This window comes from Phoca vitulina, unplaced genomic scaffold (assembly GCF_004348235.1).
Source record: "Phoca vitulina isolate PV1807 unplaced genomic scaffold, GSC_HSeal_1.0 scaffold47, whole genome shotgun sequence".
Lineage (NCBI taxonomy): Eukaryota > Metazoa > Chordata > Mammalia > Carnivora > Phocidae > Phoca > Phoca vitulina.
Genome location: NW_022589750.1, coordinates 1,807,642 through 1,818,644, shown reverse-complemented (window position 1 = coordinate 1,818,644; position 11,003 = coordinate 1,807,642). Strand labels below are relative to the sequence as shown.

Below are 11,003 nucleotides of genomic sequence, written 5' to 3'. Positions count from 1 at the left end.
TATGGCTCCTGGCAAGCCTTTGTATGTTGAGAGCTTCTCTGACTCTCCTCCTCTGGGCCGTTCTGCTGTTCGTGACATGAGACAGACGCTTGGTGGGGTGTCGTCAAACAGTGGACAAGAAGGCAGCTGAAGCTGGCAAGGTCACCATGTCTGCCGAGAAAACTCATAGGCTGAATGAATATTAACCCCAATACCTGCCACCCCAGTCTTCATCAGTGGTGGAAGAATGGTCTCAGAACTGTTTATGTCATTGGCCACTTAAGTTTAATAGGAAAAGACTGGTTAATTATAACAACGCATCGTAAAACCTTCAGGAGAAAAGGAGAATGTTTTGTGGACCATTTGTTTTTGTGTGTCTGTGGCAGTTTTAAGTTATTAGTTGTTTTTTAGTTTTTTGTTTTGTTTTGTTTTGTTTTGTTTGTTGAGAGAGGGGTGGGCAGGAGGAGCAGAGGGAGAGGGAGAGAGAGAATCTCAAGCAGGCTCCATGCTCAGCATGGAGCAGGGAGCCCGATTCGGGGCTCAATCCCAGGACCCTGGGATCGAGACCTGAGCTGAAGGGAGACACTTCACTGACTGAGCTCCCCAGGCGCCCGTAAGCTTTGCTTTTAGTTTGAAAATGGTTTGGAGGTTTTGCTAAGTGTCATTCCAAAAAGTACCTGATGAGAGGGAATATTGGAAGATGACCGGTTGAAGTTGAACTGATGAACAGGATGAAAAGAGAAGAGCTCTTTAAAAATTACTCTGGTGGGGTAATTTTATAACTTAAAAATTGCATGCAGTGATTGGTAAATTAACAGTATTTGGGTGACGACCCCTTAATTCTTGGCTTTAGACAGCTGGCAAATCTCTCAGAACACCAGTGCATTTGATAAAACAACTATGAATCTTGACCATTTGAACATGAGTTCTGTCAAGATCCTGTTAGGTCCCTGAATAGGCTTTTTTTGCCTAAGAAAGGGAAGTTTTTCAAGCTGCTTTGAAATGGGGCAAAAAAGCAAACAGGACACCTTGTTTTATAAGGCAAACGATGCTAAGTGAATGTATCCTATAACTTGGCGGCCATAGGCGAGAAATGACTGCAATTGAAAAATTTTTTTCATTTAGTTCTGAGCGAGGTAAAATGGTCTCTTAACAATACTACCAGGGGCACTGATGAGGCCTGTAAATTAGAAACTAATAAAAGATTTTGTCCGCAACTCAAAAATAAATAAATAAAAATAAAAAGATTATATTTATGCATTTATTTATTTGAGAGCAAGAGGGAACACAAGCAGGGGTAGTGGGAGAGGGAGAAGAAGGTTCCCCGCTGAGCAGAGAGCCCGATGCGGGGCTCGATCCCAGGACCCCGGGATCATGACCTGGCCAAATGCAGACGCCAAGGCGCCCCTCTGGTTAATTATTTTCATTTGGAGCTTTCCAACTGGGGAACCGCAAATGGGTTATAGATATGGACCCCCGTTTTCTTCCATTTATCACTTTCTAAGTCAGCCATGAGACAAAAGTCTTGAGAATCGCTGTGTGAATGGTTTGCTCTGTGTTAGGTCTGGTTTCAGGACGTGTGATAAAGCCCATCCACTTAGAAAAGATGTGCTACGTTCTTTGGCCACTATTTGCTTTAGGACAGTTTGTTCTAACTTCTTTTCTTTCATTGTCTAACATACCTTTTTGTTGCCATTTAAACTCGATTTTGTTTCAAAATCATATCTAGCTCATAAAGGGTGTGGAGTAACATGTATGGACCCCCTATCCTATTCTTGAAACAGTTTATATAAACGTGGCTATTATCTGCCCCCGGGGGAGACCCGAATGATGAGGGAGGCAGGGGTAGAGCGTCTAGAATAAAATGTATCCACCGTGGGCACAGACCATGGAAAGGGGACTCTTGGCAATGTGGGGACTGCGGGGGCCAGGACTGCAAGCACTGAGGGCTGGTGCGTGGCTCGGGTGGGAGGCGGCGCTCAGATGGCCACGCTGTTTTCCACCAGGCTGGGCAGCAGGTAGTCGTAGGGTATGTCCAGCTTTGCATTCCGGGTCTCGATTTCCTTCTCCAGGGCAGCCAGCTCCTTCCTGAGCTCCTTCAGCACGGCCTTGGGTCCGGGGCCTGAAAAATACTCCTCCTGGTGCTGGCCCAGAGCCACCTGGGCGGAGAGAGAAAGGCAGCTGAGAGCCTGAGACCCTCAGCGCGGGGTGCTGGGAGCCCCCGGGGCGCCCCCGCCCGCACCATCATGGGCTGGCGGTGGCCCAGCTGCCAGACGACGGACATCTGCAGGGAAGCCTGGTGGAAGTTGGGCAGTGTTGCCATCACTGTCCCCAGGGTGGCATCCTTGGTGGTCGGTGGGGGCATCCGCATGGTGCAGGGCGCGTTAGGGACCCAAGAGTACCAGTCCAGCTAGGGAGGGGCAGATATGCAGGGTCAGTGTCTGCGAAGCATGGAAACCCCTCGGCCCACCTGCACCCAGCCCCGGCCATCACTGCAGGTGCAAAGTCCCAGCTGCCCCTCCGGTGAGTACCTGGCCCAGGTGGGTGGAGGAGTGCTGGCCGGTGCAGGTGAAAATGCACATGGTAACAAAGTGGCACAGCTGGTCCCGGGACTGCAAGGAGTTGGGGAAGCCTGCAAGGGGTTCCGGGGAGTTAGCCGCTGGGGGGCCAGGAGCAGACACAGGGCAGAGCCGGGAGATGGCAGGGGAGAGGAAGGGCACCGAGCACTGACCATCAGCGCTGAGCGCAGACTGGGTCGTAATGGGGGTGGGGGGATCTGCTCGGAGGGCCCCACCCCGTGGGGCACTGGTGTGGCTCGTGCTGGCCCACAAGAGCCAATTAATTACGTTACCGTTCAGGCGTTTAGTGAGCTGCCTGACATCACACTGGTAACCACAGTGGGAATATTTACACCGTGGAAGTGGGCAAATCCTACAAATCAGGGTTTGGTCGTATTTTGCTTTGTTTTGTTTTTCCAGGGAGCTGGTTGTTAAACATTTACGAGCAACCAGTGGTCCCACTGGGTCTGGGACCTCGAGGGCTTCCCAGGGCATAGGATGGGGCCCTGTCTCTAGCTGATAGGGAAGGACTCTGAGAAGGCCTCTGGGCATTTTCATAGGGTTGGAAATGCTTCTGGTAGATTGCACAGAAGTTAGGATTCTGGAGAGGTTCCCAGGGGAACTCTCTCGTGCGGGAGGTCCAGGCGGGGGCTAATCTCACCTCTGTCCTGGGCCCCGAGCAGCCCGACCTCAGTGATCTCTGCACACCAGGACTGCAGCTCCAGATCGTCTCTCACGGCCTCGTCCGTCTTGTAGTGGAGATGCACGATGCCCTGCACATAGCTGCCCTCCCCGCCCAGGGTCTGAGAGCCGGAGCTCACTGGGAGCCTCCCGGCCCTGGGCTCCTCCTCCTCGCCACCTGGCCGCTCAGGGGCCCCAGCCCCCCAGCCAAGACACAGACCTCCCGTCCTAGCTTCCTCCCCCAGCCCTGCCATCCCCCTCCTCACCGAGCGAGGATTTCCCACAGCCGCAGGGCATCTTGGGCATAGAAGGAAGACTTGACTCCCAGGAGCCCCCGGTCGGCCAGGTCATCAGGGGGACAGAAGGAGCGATAGGTTAGAAAGGCTCCAGCTCGCCGGAGCAGCTCCACGTGGCCTCCGCCACCTGTGCTCACCACCTGAGGAGCAAGGACCAGGCAGGTCAGGCACATCAGTCCGCCCCGAGGCCAGAGAGCCGGGGGGCGGGCTGGGCTCCGGGATGCCCCTGCTCTCCTCATACCTGGTCGAAAACTCCCATGTCAGAGACGAGCCCGGTCCTGGCCCGGAGGTTAATTTCCAAAGTGTAGCGCAGGTGGGGAATGATAAGCTGCAGGGACAAGAGCGGGGAAGGGCAGAGTCAGAAAAGAGCCCGGCTAGTCCCTGCTGGAAACAGGGCTGAAGAGCAGGAAGGCGCCGGCGCCCCGGGAAAAGCACAGACGTGAAGCTCAGTGGCCCCTGGACGCTGCTGACTTATTGCTCTATGATAACTGAAAGAAATCATCCTCCTTTTCTGTTCAATTATGACTGTGCAAGGTCGAGCTCAATGTTTCTCATCCTTTTGTTTCATTATCACTCCTCTAAGTAGCCTTTTTAGATGTCATATATACATAGTATTTATATATTTATACATGATATACATTTTTAAAAGATTTTTTTTATTTATTTGTTTAACACAGAGAGAGAGAGCACAAGTAGGCAGAGCAGCAGACAGAGGGAGAGGGAGAAGCAGGCTCTCCACCGAGCAGGGAGCCCGACGTGGGGCTCGATCCCAGGACCCTGGGATCATGACCTGAGCCGAAGGCAGACGCTTAACGACTGAGCCACCCAGGCGCCCCATGATATACATTTTTAGATAAAATTTCTCCCCATGAAATTTTAATGCTACAGATATACTGTATCTGTTATGTACTGTATGTATATACGTGCTTTATACATAAAAACGGTACTTTTTTTGCCTCCCCAGAAGCACTTTCACCCCCTTGGGGGGTGTAATAGCCCCCCCACCGAGAATGTATGGCCTAACTTGCCTGCCTCTGGAACTTCATCTCCTACCCTTTCCCCTTTGTCCATTCCACTCACCTTCTTTCTGTCCTTCAAACAGGCCAAGCTTGTCCCTGCCACAGGACCTTTGCACTAGCTGATCCCGGCCTTGACCATCTCACGGCTGGCACCTTGTAGTCTCATTCTCAAAGGAGCCTTTCCTGACTACCCGGTTTAACTCACTCCCACATCATCCTGCCCTGATTCTCTGCATTGTACTTACCACAGCTGATATGCCCCAATATAGTCTTTATTGCCTGTTAGCCCTTAATGGAAATGAAAATCCCCCAAGATCCGGACCTTGCCTGTCTGGCTTCCCACCGGCATCTAGAACGGCTCTTGCCCCATGGGAGGACCCCAAGAAAACAAGTGAATGGGTGGATACTCTGTTCTGATCGTCTGCGATGAGCCAGACTACTGTCGTTGTCCTGAGTCCCCCTAACTGGCGTATGGGTTACTAGTTTAGGACTCTTCAAAACTGGCTGGAAAAAATACTTTATCCTGTTTGTATGGTCCTGCCTTGTTGGAATCCTCAGCCGTTTGTGTGTGCTGTTTATATAGTGTACGTCTATCTGTGCTTTAGACATAAAAAGAGTAAGACTTCTCACCCCTCACCCCGCCGATGACTCCTTTTCGCCTCCCTGGGGGGACAATGGCCCTGTTCCAAAGGCACAGCGGGCCAGCCTCCCACTCCCGGCTCGCTTGTCCTTCTGGGCTGGCTCTCCGGGCCCTGAGAGTCCCCCGGGAGGGTGCCTCCAGATGCGGGACCGCGCCGTGGGGCAGGGAGAGGGGCAGGCAGGAGCAGAGGGAGTAAGGGGCTACCTTGAAGACAGGGTGTATCGATGGAAGGCACCTCATGGTGGCCACAGTGATGACCTCCGCCATCAAGTGTCCCCGCAGAAGATGAGACTGCAGCTCGTGCATCTGGAAATCAGCGCTGCGGACCCAGCATTTGGCCAGGAGCCAGACCATCGGGGGATCCGTGGGCAGGAAAAGCGGTGGCGGGGAGGATCCCACGCGAGGCAGCTGGAGCTGAAGCGGGGACCAGAGAGCGGGACGAGTGCCAGGCGCCCACAGGTCCCCTCCCTTGCGTGCCTAACCCGTCGGGCTCCCTCCCAGTTGCTGAGCTTTGCCCACCTGACTCTGCTAGTCCCCAGCAGCTTCTCCAACCCACTGGGCCCAGCAGCCTTCTGCAGAAATTGCCCCCACGGGGGCCTCCTCCGACCTCACTTCCCCTTCGGTCCCCGCAGCGTGGACAAGATTCAGACCCTAGGCTTCCTCCGTCCCACACTCTTGCAACAGGCCCCCACACAGTGGCTACACGCGTCCTCAGCTGTCACTGGCCACACGTTACGATCTGGATGTTCCCCCCGTTACCTCAAAGTTGGCCTCCTGATTTTCCTCCTGCTTTGTCCCTTTTCTGCACGAGCCTTGCCCGACTCCTCCTTTTCCTCTCTCCCTGAACCCAGGCCAGTTTAATTTTCCTCGGCACCCCACAGCTGTTCCCCACATCGGAGCCCATCACCTCTGCCTTGGACAGTCGCTGAACCCATCACCCTAATCCCGGGATCGAGCATCCCCCTTGTCACCCCATCCTGAACGCAGGTGTCCGTCACAGCAGCTTTCCCCAGCTTCCTGTGTTCCTGCTCCTTAGCTGGGCCGCCCCCCCAGCCCACACCGTGTGGCCCCCTCCCCCACACCGTCCCCCAGCACCCCGAGCTCACACCGGTCAGACCTCAGCCTCCCCACGCAGCCCGCCCGCCCTCCTGCCTAAAGATCTAAGTCCTGAGCCTCTTCCGAGGCTCACGCCGCCTCCAAAGGGCCCTCCCAGACTGCTCTGTCCTCAGGGACTGCCCCCCTCCCGGAGTTTCTTCAGATTCGCCCGGCCTGTCTCTCCAGCTGGACCCCAACTTTCCTCCTTTCCCATTTCCTCCCTGGCGCCTTAGGCCTCTGCACTGAGTGGGGACTCAGTGCACCAGGGTGAGGGGCTGGGTGGGAGCAGAACTCCTGGGGCCTCTCACCTGGATGACCATGGGCAGGAGTTTCCCATCGGGCTGCAGCTTCAGCATGACCAGAGGGGCGGCCAGATGCTGCTGGTTGCACAGAATGACATTGGCCTTGATCCCGTCCAGCAGCGAGAAGTCCGCCTCGAACAGCGTGCCTCTCTGCATGGGGGTTGGGGGGGGTAGAGGGCAAGGGCTGCTATCATTTCGACTCTGCCTCTGTCAACACTCTTCCCCCCTAGTTTGCTGGTCTCACTCGGGGAGGAAGGCATGGAGTTGCATTTCTCAGGATCACCCTGATCTCTCCTGTCAAATCCTTTCTTGCCATCCAGCTGGGCCCACAGTGGACCCCACCCCCACCTCACTGCGTGGCCTCTTTAGGGCTTCTGTGTCTATACCTGGAGCTCCTTCTCCAGCTGGACCTTCAGCTCCTCCATCCCCGGAGGGAACACCAGGCGAGCAGGAAGCTGCTTGGAGCGCCTCAGCAACATGGGGTTAGTGCCATTGAGAAACTGGTACCCAAATAAGGCGTCCTCTTTCCAGGAGTCCCGTACCTTCTCTGGGGATGGTGGTTGTAGAGGACTCCATGACATTGGTCCACCGAACCATCCCTACTTGACCCCAGCCTACTCGAGGCACCCAGGCCTCTGGTCTCCCAGCCCTGGCTCCCTGGATTGGGTGGGATCTGGGGGTAAGGATCCTGGGAGAAGCACTGGGGTGGGGTACTGACCAGCCAGTTTGCTCTGGCCACACCAGAAAATCCGGTTGAAGTCATCCAGATCATTCCAGCGAGTCAGAACATTTAAAGAGTCTTTGATGGCTAGGTCTGCCAGTCTTCAGGGAAGGAGAGGCAAAGAGTGTGAGAATTATGCTCAGAATCCAGCGGAGAACCACAGGCGCCCACCTTAGGCTGGCCCAGCGCCATGCAGTCCTAAGCCCCTCGGCCTCCCCTGCACCAGAACACGTCCCTCACGCCCAGCCCCCCTTGTTCTCACCCCTTGGCCAGCGAAGCCTCAAAATAAATTTTCTTGTCTTCCAGAAATCGCTCATCTACCGGGAGGTCACTGATGGTGGCCCCGGCCATATTCAGGATTAGCCCATCCTTCCAGGTTCCCCAGCTGTGGCAGAGAAGCGAAAGCAGATGTTGGTTCTAGGAAGGGTCAGCAGCGCCTGGCAGGGTCGGGGGTTGGGGGGGCGCGGGAGGAGCCCGGGGCGCGAGAGGAGGGCTGACCGGTATAGCCTCTTCCTATCTTTCAGCTCCTGCTCCCTGTGTTGCTTGAACAGACCTTGAGGGTCGTCTCCCAGGGTCCGGCCTAGATGTGGGGAGCAAGACGTGGGCAGTGAGGCCTCTCCCGAGAGCCTCTCCCCGGTCCCCCCAAGGGCGCCTCCTCAGCCGGCCCTTCCCGCCGACCCTGACCCTTCAGCCTCACGCCTTCCTGCAGCCTCCAGGCCCCTCGGCTGGGGATGCAGCGCCAGCAACCTGCCTCTTCCACGTCCTCCCAAACCCCGCGCCCCGCCCCCCAGGTTCCAGCCCTGCCTCCTGGCTCCGCTCCCCCCACCAGGCCTCCTCACACCCCCGGCGGCGCGCTCACCGGTGCCCTCGGGGAGGCTCAGGACGCCACTGCCCTCCACCCAGCGGTAGCATGGGAACCTGAACTCGTTCCCACTGGGCCCGGGGCCCTGCACCCAGATCCAGTTGCAGAACCAGGCGTCGTCCTGAAGGAAGTGCCGTTTATGCAGTTTCACGAACAGCAGCGGCCCCAGGTACTCCTGCACGTCCGCCTTGATTTCCGTCTCCTGCAGGCGACAGAAGGGGCTCAGCAGGCGCGGGGCGTGCGGCACGGGGCCCTGGGACTGAGCCCCGCTCCCGCTGGACGCCCTTCCGCGAGCTTCTGGGAAAGACGCGCGGAAGGAGCCAGAAGGCGAAGGGGGCGCGCAGGACGCAGGTGCGGCTGGGTGAGGCGGCGAGGGAACATGCGGAGGTGCGCTCCTTCCTCGACTTCTTCCTCGGTGTAGACCCTGCTTGTGCCAGGCCCCGCGCGGGGAGCGAGCGCACCGGTGCGCGGGGAGACGCGGGGCTGAGCAGGCAGCTCTCACCCGCGCCCCCCAGGCTGCGCGCGGACGGCCCACGGCCCCGGCAAGCCTCCCGCAGGACTGGCCTCTCGGGACCCCTTCGGGAGGCAGCGCTCGGCGGGAGAGGGAAAGGCGGAGAGGCGTGCGGGGCCGGGGCACGGGGAGAGGGGCCAAGGGAGGCTGAGCTGCGTCGGGGAGCTGGGGCGCAGGGGACAGCTATGCGGACAGGCGCGCGACCACGTCGTGAAGTCTCGAAGGTAAGCCAGGGGCTTGGGGTTGGTCCTGAGAACACGCGGGGCACGTTTGAAGGTGGGGATGTTTGGGAGAAATCGCTCCGGCCCCAGAAGGGCTGGGAAGGGCCGCGCGGAAGCCGCGAGACGGTGGAGAGGGTGCAGGTGACCAAGTGCAAGGGGGCCCTGGTGGGCGGGGGGAGGACGGAGCTCGGGGCGCGGAGCCCGAGGGGTCCAGGAGACGGAATGGAGCGCGGCGATTCCCGGTTAGAGGCGGAGAGAGGAGGAGGCGCGGACAGACAGCCGCATCTGGGGGGCTTGGAGAGAGCCGGACAGGGGGTCGGAGCCGGGGCGATAACCGGGTGGATGCTATGGGAGCGGGGAAGTGGGTTGGAACTTCGGTGTTCTCATCTCTCGCTTCTTCCCCCGACCCTTCCGCCGGCGCCCCCATCCCCACCCGGTGCGGGCGAGAAAGCCTGAGGGTCGGACACCTCGCAACGGTGGAGAAGGCTTGAAACGGCAGCTTTTGAGAATAGAGGGCACAGGAGCACGGAAATAGAGAAGAGAGGGCACCAGAGGACAGACGGCGCGTTCGAGGAAAGACGGAGCTCCGCGCGACGCCGGGCAGTTCCAAGGAGGCCGGGCGCGGGAGCACGTCCAGGGCGCGCACTGCGCGCCGCGTCCCGGCCGGAGGCTCCCCGGGCCCCGCGGCTCACCTGGCCTCGCGCCGGCCTCAGGCGCGTCCCGATCGCCGCCTCCCCGTGCTGGCCCACCAGCCGCAGCTGCACCTGGTTGTTGGAGCCCGCGCACAGGGAGGAGCCGGTGGACACGCGGATGCGGTAGAGACCCATCCTGCCCGAAGACGAACGCGCGCCGTCTGAGGAGGAAGAAGAGCGGGCGCGTTAAATAACAGAGCCCGGGACCCCGCCCCTGGGAGGCCTCGCGGGTCGGAGGGTGTGGTGGCTCCCAGGTCTCCAACCGGCCCCGCGCGCAGCTGAGAGCTCAGCCCAAGAAGGCGGGCCTGGCGCGGGCCGAGGGGTGCATACCGTTGTCCCGGTGGGAGGAGAAGGAGGGAAGGCGGGGAGCAGACGAGGCTTGGGGCAGAAAACCTGCAGGAAGAAGGAAGGGACGGCCGGCCCAGCAGACACATGGAGCGTGTGGCTGGGCGCGCACACACTGACCTCACGAGGTGGCTCACCTCTCTGAGGGTCTTGCTTAAGGTTGCAAGGGAGGATGAAGAGGGCAAGGAGAGCCGCTCTGCAGGGCTTTGTGAATGAAGTACATCATGGCCACTGGATTAACTCGATCAACTTGGAACACTTGCAAGCCCTCCCTGTGGCAAACTCTGGGGCTCCTTCCTTTCTAGCTTAAAAGCCTCTACCTCTCTGTTGCCTACAGGAAAAAAACCCAAGCTTCTTGGCATTCAAAGCTCTTGCTCACGCGGCCTGCCCTCCTCCCACCTCATCCCACCGCACGCCATCCTCATCTCCCCTCTCTCCACTGCGGGTGGAGCCCTGTGTTTCCCAGAACCATGTTGTTTGCTTGGCAGTCCCTATTCCTGGAAAATCTGTTCAGCCTTCTAATCCCTAGTTGGACCTCAGTTTTTCAGAGACGTCCTCTCTAGTGACTTCACCCCTCCCCGCCTTCCCCTCCAGAGCTCATCAGCTTTCCTCTCTATGGTCCTGCCATGCTTTTGCCCTGTGCATGCGTCTGTTACTGCTCGTTTACTACGCCCGGTAATCTGTGTGTATGTCCACATTCCCACCCTGCTGAGCTCCCCGTAGGCAGGGCCCACACTCCCGGCAGGACTGACTCATTTTTATTTCCCCTGGATTGAGCACAGTATCAGTCTTTTGGGTGTCAAGAAGTGTTTGCTAAGGGACGCCTGGGTGGCTCAGTCGTTAAGTGGCTGCCTTCGGCTCAGGTCATGATCCCAGGGTCCTGGGATCGAGCCCCGCATCGGGCTCCCTGCTCTGCGGGAAGCCTGCTTCTCCCTCTCCCACTCTCCCAGCTTGTGTTCCCTCTCTCGCTGTGTCTCGGTCAAATAAATAAAATCTTCTAAAAAATTAATAAATAAAATTAAAAAAGAAGTGTTTGCTAAAACATACTGCAAGATCCGTTATAAAGAAGTCCTTCCCTGAG

At 57.8% G+C, this 11,003-nt stretch overlaps 1 protein-coding gene across 1 annotated transcript; it reads right to left on the bottom strand.

Moving 5' to 3' along the window:
• Positions 1-1,297: 1,297 nt before the first annotated feature.
• Positions 1,298-9,724, bottom strand: ALOX15 (arachidonate 15-lipoxygenase). Its single transcript, XM_032431929.1, has 14 exons — positions 9,578-9,724; positions 8,151-8,355; positions 7,790-7,871; positions 7,554-7,676; positions 7,289-7,392; positions 6,957-7,117; positions 6,577-6,720; positions 5,378-5,587; positions 3,756-3,842; positions 3,485-3,654; positions 3,199-3,320; positions 2,511-2,611; positions 2,222-2,389; positions 1,298-2,138 (listed from the first exon to the last, which is right to left on the bottom strand). Exons 1-14 carry the CDS (start codon positions 9,710-9,712, stop codon positions 1,959-1,961), a joined length of 1,992 nt encoding a protein of 663 aa, XP_032287820.1. The 5' UTR covers positions 9,713-9,724; the 3' UTR covers positions 1,298-1,958.
• Positions 9,725-11,003: the final 1,279 nt, after the last annotated feature.

Excerpts from the sequence above, each read along its gene's own strand:
- ALOX15 (XM_032431929.1), bottom strand. The coding sequence starts at position 9,712 with ATGGGTCTCTACCGCATCCGCGTGTCCACCGGCTCCTCCCTGTGCGCG. Across the intron at positions 7,118-7,288 it reads TGGCCAGAGCAAACTGGCTG|AGAAGGTACGGGACTCCTGG; the intron begins GTCAGTACCCCA and ends CACCATCCCCAG. Across the intron at positions 3,321-3,484 it reads CTGTGGGAAATCCTCGCTCG|CTATGTGCAGGGCATCGTGC; the intron begins GTGAGGAGGGGG and ends CGGGGAGGGCAG.